Source organism: Gavialis gangeticus, unplaced genomic scaffold, assembly GCF_001723915.1.
Source record: "Gavialis gangeticus isolate Ggan-Ray unplaced genomic scaffold, GavGan_comp1, whole genome shotgun sequence".
Taxonomy (NCBI): domain Eukaryota; kingdom Metazoa; phylum Chordata; order Crocodylia; family Gavialidae; genus Gavialis; species Gavialis gangeticus.
Window position 1 is genome coordinate 15,487,171 of NW_017729006.1, and position 19,522 is coordinate 15,506,692.

The following is a 19,522-nucleotide window of genomic DNA, read 5'->3' on the forward strand; positions in this document are numbered from 1 at the left end:
TCCTTTTAATGAGCCGTTGACCAGCCCTGGGACTATTAAGTTGAGCAGCCGACCCTAGCTCCGGCTAGATAGCAAGGGCTCACTTAAGAACCCCGTGGGCCAACAGACCCCTCCGTTGTTTGTATTTACTGTAACTGAAGAAAGCAACTCTACCTATGCCTTCTAAGCGTAAGTCAAATAAATCACCTTTGTTTAAAACCATCACGCTTCTGTGCCTCAGAACTCCACGCCAAAAATCCCGCCTGTTCCGTGTCCAATTGCCACCGCCCGGCCGCCCAACCGTGACACCGTGAGCTTGGTTAACCAACTCCGGGACAGTAAAGTAAAACAGCTGCAGGAGGAAAAAATTAAAAACTGCCCTGGTACCATGCCAGATGGTTCTCTAAATCACTCTCCTGGGAGATGGGAGATTTAGGATGAATCTCCTCAGGCAGATTTCCTGATTCCTGGGAAATGAGCCCAAGTATCCTGTATTCTCAATGAATGCTGTAACCCCTTAGCTACTGAGAAGTGGGGGCTGCCTCTGCTATATACCCCAAAAATCCTTCTGCTAGCTTTCAATCCTGATATATAGTTACGTGTTGGCCTAGCTTATATTCTCCTCATATTTTGTCATCTTCATGACTTATGTTTTAAACAATTAAAGACAATTTTTTATTTCCTTTCTTATCTTGATATTGAACTACTCTGACAGGTTTACATAAGCCAGGTTGCTAGCTATTCTTTTACCTTTTGTAAAGGTTCTGGGATACAAAGAGATTCAGCAAACATTTGTGTAGCTTCTGCTTGTCACCTTGAAGTTGGAAAAGCCAGGGAAGTTCATCTGCACTTCTCCAAGTCACTCGGTCTTGGCTAACAGAAGAAAAGCAATCAAAATAAAATCTTTTAGAGTCCTAATATTTAAAATGTGCAAATTTGATTTGCAAAGTCATTAAGGTATAAAACTGCCACAACTATAAGCCCAAAAGACCCGTGGTCTCAAGTCATTAGATTACCAGCTACCTTATACATACATTCTATTTGCCCTAGTGTTGCTTTTTTGGGAAAAGGAGGATCATAAAGAGGAACTTTTCAAATATAGTTTAAGAACATTACTGGGTCAGACCATTGGCCCATCTTGCCTGGTATCTTGTGTCTCACACAATGGCAGAGAGTGGATGCTAAACTAAGTCTGACCAAGGTTTCTCCCCCACCACCATTGTTCCTCTTTCACTTGCAGCCTCCACCATTTAAGGTACACGAAGTTCTAATTCAGAGCCTGTATTACTAATTCCCATACTCAATACACCCTTCCCTCCAAGAACTTGTTCAATTACTTTTTGAATCTACCTAAACTGTCAGGTACACATGGTGTCAATGAGTTCCACACTTTAATTATACAAATATGTGAAAAATAACTTCTTTTTGTTAGTTTTAAAGTTACTACCTACTAGCTTCATGTTGTGACCCCTAGTTCTTGTATTGTAAAAGAGAGTAAATAATAAATCCCTATTTACTTTCTCTTTGCCACTTAGTATTTGGCAAACCTTATCATGTCCCCCTTCAAGTGTCTCTTTCCTAAACTGAATGGGTCTAGCCTTTTTAGTCTCTCCTAATATGTAAGTCCCTCCACACCACCAATCATCCTTCTCTGCCCTTCTCTGTACCTTCCTACATACTTTTGAGGTGTAGGGACCAGAACTGGGCACAATATTCAAGGGTATTTCTCAACATTCATGAATGCCCATGGATTTATAAAGGGGCATGATGATACTTTCCATTTTGTTTACAATTCCTTTCTTAATAAACCCTAGCATATTGTTTGCCTTTTTGACAGGTGCTGAGCACTGAGCTGATGTTTTCAGTGAATTGTCTACAATGACTCCCATTTCTCTTTCCTGTATGGTAATAGCTAATGTAGAGCCCATAGTGTATGTATAGCTTGCATCACTTTACACTTAAAAAAATATCCCAAGTCTTACCGTCTTTTTATGCCATCAACACACACTTGGAACCAATGAAGTACAGGGTCATTCAAAAGTAAAATGAGCCAAACATCTGCTAGCAGCTAGTATTAACATTCCCCATTTACTCTGTTTTCACAGGCGTAATAAAAATAAAGAAGTTATGCTAATCAAAATCCAAGCTTGAGTTATTAAGGTCTATGCTCGGGCACTGGAGCTGAGGGAGGTTTTCTTCCCTTTACCACAGTCTGACCTGTGGTTGCTACTGGATTTGCAGGCCTGTTATGGCCTGTACTGCTTTTGTGTCCCTGTTCACAACAAATTAGTACATTCCTTCCAACGATACATGCTTTGAAACAAGATAATTGATATGGCCTTAATGACTCCAATTAAGAGTCTATAGCACCTCCCACACTATTCACTGTTCCAAGAACAGGGGTCACTGCATCAGTAATAAATAGATCAAACACAACAAGTTTTATTCTTTTTACAACATTTGATTGCTAAGCTGGATAAAAGAAACCATATGAAAACAATGAGAAAATCTGCTACCTATAAAGAGCCCAAGTTATGACAAACCTTAGCTGCATTGCAAAGTAGTCTATCAGTTTTTGTCTATATGAAGAAATATTTTGACCTTCTTCCATGTATTCTAATCTCACCATTTCCCAAGCCTGAAAAGAGAGTCATTATTTTTAATTAGTATTTATCTGTTAAATACTGACAGTGCAAAGGGCATCAGTATACGACGCAAATGTCAAACAAGGGTCTTGGGCTGGGAAATTTGATCTTTTGATGCTAATGGAATCTTCAGCTTGAAAGTAAATCAGCTTTACAAAATGAGTTTAAAAACAGCCACAAAGGCCTAGGTGATTTAAGGAGAAAATGTATGAACATCAACATTGGAAAAAAAGCGAGCCTGACATTTCCTTCAGTTACAAACAACTTCACTGGGCCTCTGTATTCCTTTTGACCTTGTAAACAGAATCCTTTTTGATGTCAGTCTAATTCTGAAATTGCCACCCCAACGTTCCTGGAAAATGGGGAAGTACTCTAGGTACAGGTATTAACGCTCTTATTTTTTGTAAATTACTGAAAATAAACATTGTTAGTACTCAACTATGAATAAGTTATTTTATGATATTAGGCTAAAGCTCTTTAGTTTAGCTCTTGCTTAAGAATCAAGTTATGCTATTTATCTTCCTTGCTCCTTCAATTTTGGCTTGATTCTGATGTGTCATAGTCTTCTAGGACAGCTAAAAGTTAGTGAAAAATGGAAAAATAAGTTTTGAAGTCTGACTTCCAAGCTTTCAGCCAGTGAACATCACTTACCATAGTTCTAAAGTTTTCATGAGAGCAGCCCCTAACGTCAGATGATAACTGAAGGAATGTAGGAACACAGGACTGCATGTAGGAACACAGGCATTTGCTAACTGAAGAAATCCTAAAATTTTCCACTTTAAACCCTTAACTACAACTGCAAGGAACAAAATCTGAAACACCAAAAAATGCTCTACAAAATACCATAAGTGCTGGGAAGGAGAAAGACATGCACATATTTCAGATAATGTGATTTAGAGTATGAGACCTATTTAACAGATTAAAAATTAACGTTATATATCACTGATACCATGGGATCTCCAGAACTTATTCTGAAGCTGTGTGGTTCAGCACATCTTGAAATGGTCATGTTTGGACCATCACTGTGCTTTGGTACTGCTCCAAGGCTTAACAAATGACTAGTCTACTGACCAATGTAATTTTTTATTTTGTAGGTGCTGGGGAAGTCTATTTACTATAGCTTTGCTACCATTCAGATAGTTCTGGAAAATGCCAACACAAAAGTAGACAATTAGGAAAAAAATTGTGCAGCATATCTATAAGACAACAGAATGACAGAAGCCAGAATTCTGGTGTAAATCTGGAGAAACAACTGGACTCAAAATTATTTCTGATTATACACAAAGTTATTAAGAGCATAATCCATGCATATTTGTCCAGTTTGGGGGGAAAATTATTTGTATGCGTTATAGAACCTTACCTGGAGGTGCCGAAACCTTAGCAAACCACAGCCATATGTCAGCAAGCACATCTTGTGCAGATTGTGAACTAAGAAGGCTAACAACGCAGAGGACAGTTCAGGATAAAGTTCCATCACTTCTGATTCGCTCACTCCATTGTGGCTGACAGTGATGAGACAGAGAACCTGGGCGGCACAAAAGTTAACAGATTCAGCACATTTAGCAACTTAGTTACTGTCATGCAGTTATGCTGAACTTCCAACACAAAAACTGAATGCTAGGTGTTAAAAGACAATATATGCTTCCTTGGTAAAGCAACAGATTTAGTACATCAAAGACACAGTTCAGGTAACAAAGAGGAAAACAAGGCTAGATCCCACACCAGGCTTCATAAATTAACTTCATTTTAAAGATGTGACTGCAGATGTTCTAGACAAGCAAAATTACACTTGGTTACACTAGGCAATCCCATTACCTTCTGTGGAGTTATTCAGGGTTTTTACTGAGTGAAGAAAGGCAGCATTTTGGCTCAATATGTTTTACAAACATAGTAACTTTAGAAACATGTCCAATATATACAAAATTGTGTCTTCAGTGTGTAATAAAGGTATTTTAGAAATATGGATGTGGTCTAACCTTTAATAGTTTAACTGTTTTAGACAACAGGTAAAATATAGACTGGAAATGTTATTGAAAGGGTAAATTACTAGTCTTTGTAACCCACAAAATTGTTATATAAAATTGTCATTTTCCATCTTACTCTAAAAAGCAAATCAAATTAATCTTTTATCTTCAAAACATGTTTTGCTGAAGCAAAAAGGGAATGTTAGCAAGCTTAATTGTATGAAACACTGTTCAATAAAATATACAGACTTTAATTTCATGAGAACGGCACAAAAAATGAGTGAAAATGGAACACAAAACACAACTACTATAAGTTTTTTGGACAAATTTGACCTTTGAAATTATCCTAAGGATCAGCTTTGGCAGCTAGTGTTTTCCTTTTTTTGATTTTTGAGAATAATCCAAACAGTGGATATTAGTTTTTGAATGCCTAAGGTTCAATGTTCTAATAGATAAAACACAATATAGGACAATAATTGGTTTCTACTGTGGACTACACAGGATTACTAGCTCTTTCAGCACTTTAAAATGTGTAGAAAGAAATTAAAAAACTGTATTAAGTGAGACTTCAGTATGAACAAATGTGAAGAACTCAAGCTCAAAACTTTGAAACCTCATAACGTACGACGTTACTGACCATCACTTTGAGCCAAAAAAAACCCTCTGGTTTGCTTTTAATTTATGGAGAGCATCTACAGGAGAGCATATACATTTCTTCACACTGTGTGCTTACCTCTCTCATAAGGTCTTTGTCCATATCATTTGGCAGAGACTCCTGAACTGATCGCAGAACAAGCCTATACAGGGACACTGTATCTTGACACTGGAAACACTGTTGAAGGGTTTCATCAATATTTTCTTCACTTCCAGCACTAACCACATGGACAAGAAGGGCTTTTTAAAAAAGGTACATTAAATTTAGCTTGACAAGACCAATACGAAGTACTAAAAATCAGCTTTGTGAAGTCCTAAGAGCTCTGAACTCATACTGTCTTTTGGAGGTGTAGGATTGGAACCCAAAGAGATTAAAACATCTCCTATATATTCCTTTTACCCTTTGCTAATAACCACAAGAGTTCCCTTTTTGCTGAAGAGGGTATGAAATATAGTATATCATTACTTAAGCAGGTAACAGAATGGGAATAAGAACACCCTACATAAAAATAACGCTGATGCCATTACATTATTTAACATGTTTGTAAAACGTCTTCAGGATTAACTATGCTATACTAGTTTAGTTATTGTCAGGTTCAATAAAGTATTCTCTTACACAAGTTAAATTGCTGGAATGACAAAGTAAAATCTGATGAACTAAGTTATGCAAACAGAGGATTCTCTTCTGGCCTTGTAATATATAATGTACCTTATTTGGCACGTCAACACACCTAAAGACTTTCTTACGGAGCACTTCACAAAATAAAATGGGAATAAATGCATTGACAAAAATAAGGAGTCACACAAGGAATGAGGACTTGGATTTGATTAATGGGTTTTGATTTCCTGGTCAATAATTTATCATTCACCATGTAATAGATTTAGTGATCAACTGAATCCAAACAATTGCATCAAAGTGAGATAGATCACAAGTTCTGTACAGAATTGTCTTTATTTTTTTAATAAATGGAAAAAAATAACTGTCTTTCTTTGCTAAACCAGAGTCATCTCAAACCAGAATAATTATCTATGGATTAAATGTAACGGGCTCCTACACAGGTATGTGAAGCCTGCTGCCACATGCCGGATTTCCAGTGCATCAGAGCAGACTCGATTAATCAAGTCTGTTGAAGCACAAAAACTGACACGCCCCAGCAGCCATCTGCATCAAGTGCATCAGTGTTGCCACTGTCTCCAAGCGGAAAAAATGGTGGTGGTGTGCTTTGAAATAAAACACATTTTAGAAGCTTTAGTTCAAAGTATCCCAATGCCATTTTTTCAGAGTGGAGACACGCAGCAATATTGATACACATGACACACAGGTGCTTTTAATTACTGCAGCTTGCTAATTTAAGTGCCTGGTGCCACTTCCCACAACACATGTGAAAATGCCCAATGATATGGAAACAAAAATATCTGCAGTTCTATAACCTACTGATTCACATGGCAATTTCAGATCATCTCAACTTACCAAGCAATCATTTTACCCAAAAGAGTGACATACAAAGCATTGCAAGTTGTAGCAGAACGACAATGTCTCTCAAGCTTCTTCTCCTAGGACAGTTTAAACAAATGATGTAAACAATGCAACACTAAGTACTTTGTGAAGTTAAAGATCAGAGACAAAAACATAGAATGTGCATATGTCACCACCTCTTTAGAAGGCAAAAACCTGATCCATTGTGAGCAGTATACAAACGCCATGTGTTTTTCACCAAATGCATTACAACGAAGTAGATGTTTTCTTTAAAACTAAGGACCAGATAGATTAGATCATTGCAAGAGGTGATCCATATCTTATAGGATCAGGCCCCAAGAAGAGGAGAAAATATGTTGCAAAAATGTTGCAGCATGTGCAAGGAAAAAATACATTTTGTAATAAAAAAAGTTATTACAACATGATAACATTCATGTTGTAATTAAAATTGGAGAACAGGTCTGTGGAACTATATACAACTGTAGTTATAGTTCTTTGGTCAATAGTTTATCATACACGCTCTGCATTTAGCACTACCAGTCCATGGACAAAAATACCGTGTTGAAGTAGCAATGTTTACAATGGTTATAGCAGAAAGAAAATCATTTTCCTGGCTACTGAAACATTAACAGAAATCAGCTTTTGTCAGCTGCCCTTACTATACTCATTTTACCTTCCCAAGTCTTCCTCAAAAAGTAACACTACAGTGAAACTTGTTTTATGGAAGTACTGCAGACATACCTGCTCTTTAGTTAATTTAATGTTTGCGGAGCTGCATTCTGCATTAATGAGAGATTTCACATCTTTAGAATTCAATGGATCAAGATGAAGAGTTGGCCACAACCTTTTAGAGACAAAACAAAATTACACTGAGATATATGTTAAAGAAAAGAGATATAAATACCTTAAAAAGGTATCAATGCAGAAGTTGAAGCTACATTCTTCTAAATTAAGGCACTTTGATCATACAAAAATATTAGGACTTACCCCGACACTACATTAGTTCTAAAACTGTTACAGCACTACCGTGCTGATCTTGTTCCCGCTTTAACTGCAGAATAACATGCTCTCCCTAAAATCACTGAGAACTGAGCACTTTATTTTGCAACCAAGTTAATTTTTTTCAAATGAAGCATGCAAGTATATTTAAACCCAGATTACTCTGAAATGTTCATGAACAGTTACACACCTCCACGCCTGTGGACAAGTTTCTACGTTCACAGATACAATTACTCTGACGTTCACTGGTAGGGGATCTATCAGCCATTTCATATGCTTTTCAGCTTGCTTAAAAACAAATTTCAGTCCATTAATTCAGAAGTCATTAAAAACAAGTGCCACAAATCACTATCATTTCATTGACTGTTCAGCCCGGCAAGATCCTTCAGTTTTCTTAAGAATTCAAGACGACGCTAATTTATAGGAAGCTAAATTGTCCTTTGACATGAAATCAGCCTAGTGATAGATTAACTGAAGCTGCATAGTATTTTTACACTCAAACTGTATCAACTGAACAAACAATATGGCCCACAAGTGACTCCACAATCTTGGATCTCCTGAAAAACAACTACATAATATAACAGATCAAAAAAACACAAATTCCACAAATACCACGTTTTATGGATAAAACTTATAAAGACCAACATATTTTTCAAATCTATACACAAAAACTACACAATATTTTCTATTTATTTTCTTTGTATCAATCCAAACATTCATTTCTCATATCTCACAGATATTACTTAACTATTCTATTACTCCAAGTTTATTTGGCATTAACGGTGGCTACGGAGAACAGAAACATACCTGTATCTGATCAACAGAATCAATAATTATGATAATGCTGCCTTGGTGACGAGCAGAAAGTTTTTCCAGCCAACGAGGAAACTCTTCCAAGAGTTTTGAGGGATCCAGTGTTAAAGGTGACACTAACCAAGAATGCTGCATCAGCTGTAAAATTAAACATGCATAAGCAATTAAATTTTACTGGGCACATCTACATGTTCATTAATGTGTCATAATTACAGGTACTAAATGCATTGTAATCGGCGCTACCACGCATTAGTGCAGATGAATGCTTTTTTAGTGACATTAACATGCATTAGACTAAGTCCACTGTGCATTGGCACGGGTTTTGCCCACTGCACTAATGCGCAGTACAATTAGTTTTCTGTGCATTAAGTGTATCATGTAGATGTGGCCACAGAGTGCTTAGGAGAATTAAAGAGATTCTGATAAACTTTCCAAACATATTCATGAGAGGTCATTTCCCCTTCATGCTTGGAAGAGGCATGAAAGTTAAGAAAAAGGAGTTTTTTTGCAGAACTTCTGTGCATTTAATCTACAGAGACATCATTGGATTAAAAATCATGAAGAACTAGCCAAGATACAATGGCGGTTGGGGCCTACCTTAGATGTTCAGGCCTCTAATACCAGAAGAACTGCAAGGGGGCAAAATTTATTCCATTTTCTGAAAGCTTCAATACTGTGAGATCCTGACAGGGTCAGGATCCTTATTTATCTCATATATATCACATATATCAAACATATACTTCTAAAATAAATTCACAAAGGGAAGAGACGAGGCTGAAAACTGTAGTACCACCTACCTCTTTTCTTGACCAGATGGCAGGAACTAGTCAAAGTACCTTATATGGCTTTCTTTATAAACCATTAATACTTTTTATTGGAACTGCTGATGCCAATATATTATAAAAATCCCATTGATGCTATTTTAATTAAGTTCTATCTCAGTAAAATAGAAGAAATCAGCATCTGTATATCCTAAGTTGTTATAGACAGATCATGTACAAGAACTTGTACTTTTAGACTGATATGCATGTTCCCAAACACCCCCTTCATTCCAAAGGACAATGCTCCACATGCTATGCCATGACTTGTAATACCTTTAGAGTAAGCCGTTTAATTATCAGTGCAGATTCTGAACTGGCAGACATGGGCCGCCCAACAAAGTGATAAAGAATTAGAGTGTTTGGCGAATGCTTTTGCTGTAACTGAATCCTGAAAGAACAAAAGGAGAAAACAAAATGTTTCCAATAGCCCTTATTTTGCAAATATATATATTTACCTCTTAGAAACATGACAGTAAATTTGTCAACTGTAATGATACATATCAGCTTTGAAGTGCAGTATTTATGTAACAAAATTAATTAGATACTTAATCATCCAGTGGACTCAAGGATGTTAATGGGGGCCCTGATGACACTAAGCATTCAGATATTAATAAAGTGAATATTAAAACTTTTAAGGAATAATGTTTCCTGTAAATAGGTTTTACAGAAGCTGGTTTTAATGTGATTTCTGGATGAATTTCTATGATAAATGAATGGGATGATCCCAGATCCATGAACCTACCTCAGTAGGGGGAACTTTTAGAGATGAAATTCCCCTTTAGACACAGATGAAGGACAGTGCTATTAGTCGCCTTTCTGACCCTCCTCCTCACTGCAAAGTCTGCTCATTAGAAGCAGAGGTTTAGAGCTCTCCTTGGCTCTGCTCTCTGGCTTTGTTAATGGTTATGCCAATAGGATTAGCTATTTAAGTGTTACTAGACTTCACAGGCTTCCTGCCACAACTACAGCATTTTGTAACACCCTCATTTTTCCTACCATCAGTCTGATGTGCTGCTGTTCTTGCTTATAATATAATGTAAAATAAAAAAAATTTAAAATATTTTTAAAATACCATTTTGATAGAAGGAGAGATTTCCCAGAGCCTGGTCCTCCTGACACAAGGAGAGGTGGAATAGGTGCTGGTGCTGCCACTAGATCATTCAGACGTTCATAATACTGCCAACAAAACAAAATTTAGGTACAAAGTTCCAGTATAAACAAGATTAATGTTCTGATCACCCAAAAACTAAGTACCTGCTTAACTGTTATGCACGCTAACAAGTGAAGTAAGACTGAACATGTGCTTAAAAGAAACCAACAGTAAAATAAGACATATGTTGTGTTTGTTTGTTTTGTTTTTCTTGTATGTTTTTTAATGGGGGGGAATGTGAAAAATGCTCAAGCCACTAAAAACTACAATTTAATACTTCTTCTAACGAAAGTTTTAACTTATTAATATAGGGAAAGATTATAGCCAGCTGGGTGAGGGTAAATTTTCAGTGCTAATAGATGTGACTAATAGCATTGGCACAGTGAAATCTAGCACAAGGCGTTCATCAATTTTTCTTTCACACCTTTGACATAAGAAAGCGCTACCATTCATTGTCCAGTTCCTCTTCTGTAAAGAACGAACAGCAGTGCTTTCTTATCTTATATGGGCGCTGTGACGATACGTACGCTAAAGATTGTGTGGACCACAATACTATGATGATGGGGAAAAGGGCAGTACTCTAATGTTGTGTACTAAGTATTCCTATAGGAGTTATATATTTTTTTGGAACTAAACACTTTTATAGTCTGTAGTTTCCTATACACCAGTTTGCACAAACCCTCAGAAGACTAGCAAGACACATTCCTTAGAATTTCAAGCCCAAATTAACACTTAACTCTTTAATTCTAATTTCTAAAATAAGCTAATCAAATAAAAATAACATTCAAATATCTTTTGTGCAGCTTTCATCTGTTGGGCACAGCGGAACAGGCTATGCTAGTTTTGTCAGTGTTGTACAGGACAATCTTTGTCAGGGGGATGGACAGTTTGCTAAGCATTCACTCTCCAAATCTGATTCCTGAAGTTACATGCATCTGCTCCAGTCTCCAACACAAGAGGTCTTCACCTTAGGCCAGTCCGGAAATGCTGTTCTGAAAAAGTCCATGGGCCAAAAAGCTGTGTTTGGATACATGCACTATATAAGACCAGTAGAAGCTGTCTTAGAAATTTTTTTTTTTTACACATCCAATGGTACTGCTATAAGAGTATATAGGTGAAGTGGTACACACACCACTTGTACAGATGCAGTTATTACAGATATAAAAGATGATCAGTATGACCATATTCCTGTAAACGAAGGGGGATAAACTGTATTTACACTGCTCTAAATTCATCCACACTGCAACTGTGCTGATTTACCTTTGGGTAGAAAAACTGCACTACAAACTGAAATCACAACATGAAAGAGTGCCATCCAACTCAAGCTTTAACATCATTCCCCATCAGAGGCTTCTAACATACAGGTTCTTCTAACAATACCAATTCTATCTTTCCTATATATTATTAATTTTTGACCAGTAGTTTGGGAGGGTTTTAAGATAAAGTAGTCCAGGAAGTACTGAGCATTCATTAGGCCCCCTTCTTAATTTTGCTCTTTCTTTCACACAAAGATAATCTTTTCATTATCCAGTTCTAAATATACAAAAAATAGAAGTGTTCAGATGGGAATTTTCATTTAGGCTTTGGAGGATGGTATGTTACCCACCTCCTAGGCAAATACACTGGTGTGTTATCATAGTATATTTCCTCTATTGAAGAAACAAGATTAATTTCTTCATCAATGGTACTACAAGACAGACATAACTGGCATTATTCCCAAAAATGAAATATGTCATTTGTATGATGCATACAATCTCTCCAAGCCTAAGCAGTAAAAGCTTTAAAGTCTTAAAGCTATTTCCTTTCAGATAGCATTATCACTGCTCCACATAAAATAGAAAGAGGCATATTTTGATTAGTGTACACTTCTGTTTGCTTACTTTCCCAAATCCAAGCTCACAAGTTGAATTAGAAGCCTGCTGGAAAGCTTCCATCTGTTCTTGCTCATCATGTGCATCCCAAAGTACATCTCCAAAATCATCTTCTTCAGGAGCAGTGGACTCCTCTTTATTCCCCAAATCCTTGCCTTCCAGTTCTGTGTTTTCATAGCCCAGTATATCCTGTATAAAAAACAAACCATATGAAGACACTGTAACTGTACTCCTTAAAAGTATTTGCTCTGATTGCCCAAGACTTTCTTGAGAAAAAAGTGCACACTCTTGGATGTCATATGGGACCTCCATTGCAGTATGAATTTGTAGCCTCTGTGGTATGTGTCACTATAAAGTTGACATACATATATCTGACTAAACTTTGATGTACTCTCTCTTCCCATTTTAGGTAACAGTCTATATAGATAAGTCCAACTCTACTAATATCAACAAATTTATGCACATTCACACTAGCAAAGACTACACTTCATATAGGTCCAGGTAACTCTATACATAGAAATCTCAAGATCAGGGCCATTGGCGGGGAGGGAGGGTGCGAATCAGGGCAACCACCCCAGGCCCAATGCTTTGGGGGGCTCCACAAAGCTGGGCGGAGCAGCGGCTCCACCTCTAGCCACTTGCTCCTCCCCCCGCCCAACACTGCCAATGGCAGCGGCAGCTTCTTTGAGTCCAGGGCCCATGGGATAGGAGTGGGGGGGGGCCCACATGGGCTGATTTGCCCCGGGCCCTGCACCTGCTCAGGTCAGCTGTGCGCAAAGATGTTCACTTTAATCCTCCCATGACAGGGGTTACATAAAATATCATAAGTCTTGAATTATTCTCATCATCTGCAACACTCTTTACTTCCAAGTATTAACACTGAAACAAAGAGAAGCTTTTAAAATCACATCATAATATCACTCATTTTGCCAACATTTACGATTTTATCATAATTCCAAGTAAGAATGGGCAAAGCTGTACTGCATCATACACTCTACCTGCTTAATGATCTTTTCCACACAGTTAGCAATTTCATATGCTCCTTCATCTACTTCTCCCATGTGATCAATGATCTGAAGAAGGTAATGACAAAATACATATAAAGCAACTCTGAAACTGACTGTACAATTTGAAGGCAGTTATTGAGATATAAACAAATCTTGTGTTCTCTCCAGAACATTAGGCACCTTTCAAAATGAAATGTACTTTAGAGGTTTATACTCTAGCACTGCAAGTTAGGATTCTTTTGAAAGTGATGCATCTCTACCATGCAAAGACTTTCTTGGCCAACTCAGTGACTAGAAAGGTTCCACGAAAATCTAAAATCCAGTACAGTTTTTCCTCTGCTCTGAGAAAGGGATCTAGAGACTGGTTTATTAAAAACAACTTTGTTTGGTTGCTAATAAAAGGGGTGTGTACAACAACTTTAAGAAGACTGCCAGGAAAATCTACTAAACCAAGAAACAATCCAACTCCAGAAAACTGTTCTGCTTCTGAAAATCAGTTCATACTTTGTGCTATATAGGACTGTTTGTATGTATTTTTCCTTGTTTAAGTATCCAGTCCAGTGGTTCTCAATCTTCAAGGCACTGCTTACAGAATGACCCTTCTTAGCTGTCATTTGTTTTTTGACTATGGAAAAATAATAGAACAATTCTTCTGTGGCAAAGAACTCAAAAGGACCATGACAGGTCAGAAAGTGTTTGACACCATGGATTCCTATTTGAAATTTCTGTGTTTATCTTGTGAAACATATATAACTGTTTGCACATCTAACAGTGCTAATATAGCATGACACCATTAAAATGCTCTCACAGCAGCGTGATTTAGAATCACTGAACTAGTGCAAAAGCAGGAGGAAGGGACTTTGAGTCAGATGTATTTTGTTTTGATATCTTAAAAAAAAAAAAAGATACATAATACTTTCTCTACATTTTAAATATACTAGGGAGCTCTCTATTGTATGTTTTTCCCTTCTCCCAAAAAGATTTAAAAAAAAAAAAAATCTCAAAAAAAATCCAAAATTAATTTGCTGTTAAATTCTAAGTATTCCATAATACAAATAGGACAACATTCTTCTCCGTCAGCAGCCTTAAATAATTTTATTTTCAAATCTGTTTAAGCTTTCATGAAGAGTCAGTCCTCAAATTCTACTGACAATTTCATAAAATACTTAAATTGGATTATCACACACTACTTGTCTTGAATGTCCATAGCCAAGAATGTATAATTCTTTTTTTTTTTATATCTGAAGTCAGCTGGGTTTTGAAGTGATAAAGCTAGAACAAATCACAGAAACATTCTACATGTGGTACCTTTGCTTTGTTCACGTAACAAACTTGCTCGATTAACTGCTGCACAGAATCCGAGCCAACTGTGCCTTCCTCTATTCTGCGGTAAATCAAACGGGGTTTTCCTTCAGGATTTTTCAAGAAGGCTTCTTCACAGTCGTCCAGCAAACAGCTAGATTGGAAATCAGCATTCTTGTGCTATATTACACTGTTGCAGTAAACACTTCAATCACTGTAAGCTCCGTGGATGAGTTTCACTACAAAAGCTAAAAGGCATGCCTTTTACAACAGAGGCAGCCAAATATTTTAACAGAGGATTTCAGGTCATAGAAGTGAAATGTTCAGTCTATCAGGAGCTTCAGCAATATAAACAATCAAGTCAAAGGCCTGTGCAAGTCAAATGGCCCATCTTAGTAACAACGCCAATGACACGTAAGAGAGCAATATTGGGTAGCATCCTGTCCAGCTGCTATTGACTCCTCAACCTAACTGGCCAGCTACTCATGTGCACTTGGGTTGACTAGGAGCAGCCTTCAGAACAAGTTTGGACCATGCCTCTGTAGCCCCAGCAAGACTACTTTACCAATATCTCCCAGCTCAAACAATATTGCAAAAGTGAAATTCCAAGGTTCAGAGACTTTTCCTAGTATGAAACTCAGTGCTACCTAATCAAAGGTACTCTAGAATCTCAAAGCTTTTTATTTTCTAAATATGCTGAAACAGCTACTCCACACCAGTTTACTATTTTTCCTTCTAATCCCCCTTTTCTCCTTTCTTCATTGTATATAGAGAAAAATATCCCCTAAAAATGCCATTATGTGCAATAGAAATAATCATAACTGAATTCTAAAAGTATCTTTGATTCAGTATGTTTCATTCAAAGACTCGCATTTCTTCTGGTAAACTATCAACAATCCATTATACAAACAGAAAGCACCGTGTTGCCAGTTGCTGCAAAACATCACAGCTTTAGCAAATTAAGTCACGACAGACAAGTGTAGGATACGTAAGACCCGTGAAGTTGGCCAGAAGTTCATGAGGGACTAAAAAAATATGCAAGTGAACACAAGTAATACAGGCAGGTGGATAGACAGATAAGTGAATGAAACACACAGTAGACTTTCACATATAATTTCTAATTTCTACAATTCTATCAATATGCAATGCAGAACACTGGTCTTAGAAAGCAAGAAATCTGCATATTATGAAGATATCTTTTATGCTCAATTATAATAAAAATCTAGAAGTGCAGGATAAGGGAATATCATAAAGAAATTACATTCTTTGAACTGTCTGTGCTAGTAAATCTGAAGGATGGTGTATTAGAAGAAACAGCTTAAGAAATTCTGTATGTGGAAGGCTACATAGATTTTAATAAGTCATGCATTATGCATAAATTATCTGTTTCTCTTTGCCTTTCCAATCTGCAGAATGATTAACTTACCTTGGCAAAGTTGACTTCATGAGCAAAATGACTAAGAAACTTTTTTCAATTTCCCATTTTCTCACATCCTTGAATTGACACTGATTTTCTGATGGAAAATGAACCACTTGAAAGAAGTACCCCTTTGTTTCACAGATTCTTTGAAGCTTTGGTGAGTAGTTCTAAAAACAAATATAAATTAGCCATGCTTTACTACTAATTCTACACTTCAGTAAGGACCTATTAGTTAAACCCCAATTTCTTTCCTGAATATGCTTTGTTCTTTTGAAATACTTGATAAAACTCCCACTGATTTGAACGGAACCAGGAGCATCCACAAAACCTTTTAAGAAACATTACAGAGTTTTATTGAAAAAAATAACAAAGAGGAAGAATAGTTCATCATAATTAATTATCAATTAACATAACTTTTGTTATGTTCTCACCCTAATGAAGATATCCACCTCCGGCTGGGTCTCATCTGTACTAATGATATAACACCTTACTGTGTTACTCCAGAGAGAGTGGGAAAACAGTGGTGTGACCTGCAATAAACTGGCAACAGCAGCATCCCAGTCATCTATAAGCAATATATAAAAACAGAGTTCACTCTATCGTCTCAAGTAAAATTATTTTTTTCAGACATTTTTCATATGAACACTTTAGATTTCATTTTATAAGTCAGATTTAAACAATATGAAGAATTATATAAACCTAGAAAAACAGAAAATGTTAGAAGCATATTTAATATATTCACACACACAGAACTTTAATGGTAAATTATTTAAAATAATGATGTGTGAAATGTATCCAGGAAGTCTGGTTAACAGCTACCCAACAAACAAACAAAATTAAATCCCCCAACAAGAAAAATGTCCATTATTATAACTGAATAATACCCAAGCAAACCCTGCATCTTCAAAATTAATTGTAAATAAACTATCCTGCTAAACACTGCGGAAGCAATATGTAATGCTATTTTTCTGTTCATAAATTGCATTGTTCTCAAAGTTTGTACCCTAAGTTAATTAATCACAGAAAGCTTTAAAACTAATTCTTTGCTTCTTATTTTGTAGTCTAACATTACCAAAGAGTCTCAAATTCAAATAAATTAACCTTTACAAGGAACTAAGCTGACGTTCCAAAGCTACAGGTCCAAGGAAACTTAAAGTCAGAAAGACAAACTGCTTGAAGTCTGAATACTAACCTAAATTTATGGAGTGTCACAGGCAGGAAAGCATTAGACAATGCAACCTGTGCAAAACTCCCTGTCGCAGTGCACACAGGTGCCCTGCGCCTGAAAGCGGAGAAGGCTCAGGAGAGACCCCTAGTGGCAGGAAGGGGGAGGTTCAGCTGCTAGTCACCAGGGCTGCGCAGGTGTTGGTTGCCAAGGCAACCAGTAAAACCAGCTGACAGGAAGGGGCAGGGCTTAGCCCTTCTTAAGCCCAGGTAGGAGACCAGGAGACTAGTTCCTCTCCAGCGGCCGTGGGAGCAGGAACTCAGCTAGGACAGACAAAGGGGAGAACTCTGGCGGTGTGAACATCCCCTCGGTTGCTGCTGGGGTTGGGGAGCCCTCTCTCCCTAGTAGGGAGTGAATCTGGTTTGACCGGACAGTCTAGTTTTTATGTTGTAGTCCAGGGGCTTTGTGTTTTTATGTTCACTGTTTTGACTGGAGGACCAGGTGAGCTATTAGGGGTTGAAGGAGGCCTCATAGGGACTCCCCAGTAGCGTGGGGGTTCCTGGCGCTGGAGAGGGCGCAGCATTTTTGGGATGCATTGGCCCCAGCCCCAGAGCGAGAGGGGGGCAGCAAGGAGCCCCAGAGCGAGAGGGGGGCAGCAAGGAGCCCCAGGAGTAAAGAGGTAGGCCAAGACATAACACGGCCCAGGTCAAACCACGTCAGCACCATCTGTGAGGCTTGGGCTGCGGTGTAGGGGAAGAAAAGGAGCCACAGGCAGCACCCCCTGTCACCGGGGCGCGAAAAAATGGGCAGCCTCCTGCTGATTACAACAATCTACTAATCAAGTAAGATCAAGGCGCGGCAGCAAAGTAAGCAGGCGGTTAGCCCATTACAGGAGGGCGGAGCCACTCCCAGAAAGGCTCCAATAGTGATACTCCTGTCACACTCCCCTTCCCCCTTTTACAGCTATGTTTTAGTATGCTCGTTTAGCAAGAAGTAGGGACCTGAAACCAAACCTTTTCATGGGGTCCCCAAAAGGTAAATCTAACTGCTGGTCACAGATGAATATCATACTCAGTTAATCAGGACAAGTTAGAAAGTGACCACTGTTGTTACCAACTACAAAATACTAGAATAGGCTGAAAATCAGGCATGATCTCTCACATTATGCCAGTGTAATACAACACACATAGGCCTTGATCTTGAAATCAGATCTACTGAATAGACCCTCATAATCACAGAGCTCCATTTAATTCAATGACTATGCTAATCCAACTAAAGAATCGGGACATTACTTTGTAGCAATATGCATGTATCATGCGCTGAAGAATCAGGGAGCCTGGAGGATAAGGCAAAGATGGACCACTTTAAAAGACACAGTTAAGGTATGCAAGTATCTATATCTCTATACACACATACCTGCATGCCAAATCCAGCCACAGCACAACTTCATGTATAGCCTAACCCCACATGCTGGATCTAGGCACAGTGCAATCCCATGTGCCAGCATGATCTGGTGCAGAGAGCCATGTTATCTGGACATCAGGGCTCACCATAGGCCCAGAAATTTGACAGCAGGGGAGCAGTAGCAGTGTTAGCTGCTGCAACTATGGGTTCCCAGGCTGCTGAATTTTTGGACCCAAAAAGTAGCCCCATGAGCTGGATGACACAGCTCCATGCACTAAATCAGGTCCACGGGCTAGAGGTTGAGCACCACCACTGTGTTAGAACAACTAAAGCCTCAACAGCTAGAGGCTCTTCTTGATCCTTGGGGAATTTGGTAAGAATGGACACAAAATACTTCAATGGTAAAAAGCATTTATTTACAATCCATAAATAACAACTTTTAGACCCAAGTAGTTAGAAAGCACGAATTTCTTACCTCTGTTTATGTTTGCAAAGGGTCCTTCCACGTCTATAGAACTGTGAGCAAACTCAGGTCCTCTGAAAGACTGCTGAAGTTGCATCATGCTGCCCATAGATGGCTCACTTCCCAATGCTCCACCAGTCCAGTATTCGGATTGGGCCCCAGTAGCTTAAAATAAATAAATACTCATTTTCACTAGCTAAACTACAATATCAGACCAAATCACTGAGGTTAAAATTTGTGCTCAAGTGCCACTGAGTAAATGTCTGCCCCTTTATCAGGTTAACTCACTGCTTTTGTCTGCTATAATTCTAAAATCAGACTTCCTCAGTGTGCATGAGAAGCATGTTGCAACAGAAATAGGTAACAGACCACATAACATATAGTTAAT

The 19,522-nt window shown here is 37.9% G+C and overlaps 1 protein-coding gene and 1 long non-coding RNA gene across 5 annotated transcripts in view; one reads left to right on the top strand and one right to left on the bottom strand.

The window, feature by feature from the left end:
• Positions 1 to 19,522, bottom strand: part of NPHP3 (nephrocystin 3) — a 46,026-nt gene that overhangs the window by 15,848 nt on the left and 10,656 nt on the right. For 2 of the 4 annotated variants that reach the window (XM_019508851.1, XM_019508854.1), the window contains 16 exons: positions 19,147 to 19,299; positions 16,534 to 16,667; positions 16,109 to 16,269; positions 14,689 to 14,836; positions 13,372 to 13,446; positions 12,383 to 12,562; positions 10,425 to 10,528; positions 9,626 to 9,740; positions 8,526 to 8,669; positions 7,909 to 8,006; positions 7,461 to 7,563; positions 6,714 to 6,796; positions 5,322 to 5,460; positions 3,985 to 4,149; positions 2,523 to 2,617; positions 730 to 852 (listed from right to left, as the gene is read on the bottom strand). In XM_019508851.1, the coding sequence (XP_019364396.1) occupies positions 730 to 852; positions 2,523 to 2,617; positions 3,985 to 4,149; positions 5,322 to 5,460; positions 6,714 to 6,796; positions 7,461 to 7,563; positions 7,909 to 8,006; positions 8,526 to 8,669; positions 9,626 to 9,740; positions 10,425 to 10,528; positions 12,383 to 12,562; positions 13,372 to 13,446; positions 14,689 to 14,836; positions 16,109 to 16,269; positions 16,534 to 16,667; positions 19,147 to 19,299 (2,020 nt within the window). The remainder of the gene's footprint in view (positions 1 to 729; positions 853 to 2,522; positions 2,618 to 3,984; positions 4,150 to 5,321; positions 5,461 to 6,713; positions 6,797 to 7,460; positions 7,564 to 7,908; positions 8,007 to 8,525; positions 8,670 to 9,625; positions 9,741 to 10,424; positions 10,529 to 12,382; positions 12,563 to 13,371; positions 13,447 to 14,688; positions 14,837 to 16,108; positions 16,270 to 16,533; positions 16,668 to 19,146; positions 19,300 to 19,522) is intronic. The other 2 variants (XM_019508852.1, XM_019508853.1) reach the window with 2 other exon arrangements.
• LOC109291757 overlaps positions 16,172 to 19,522 on the top strand; it is an 11,751-nt gene continuing 8,400 nt past the window's right edge. The window contains exon 1 of the long non-coding RNA XR_002095943.1: positions 16,172 to 16,259. This is a non-coding gene — a long non-coding RNA (uncharacterized LOC109291757). The remainder of the gene's footprint in view (positions 16,260 to 19,522) is intronic.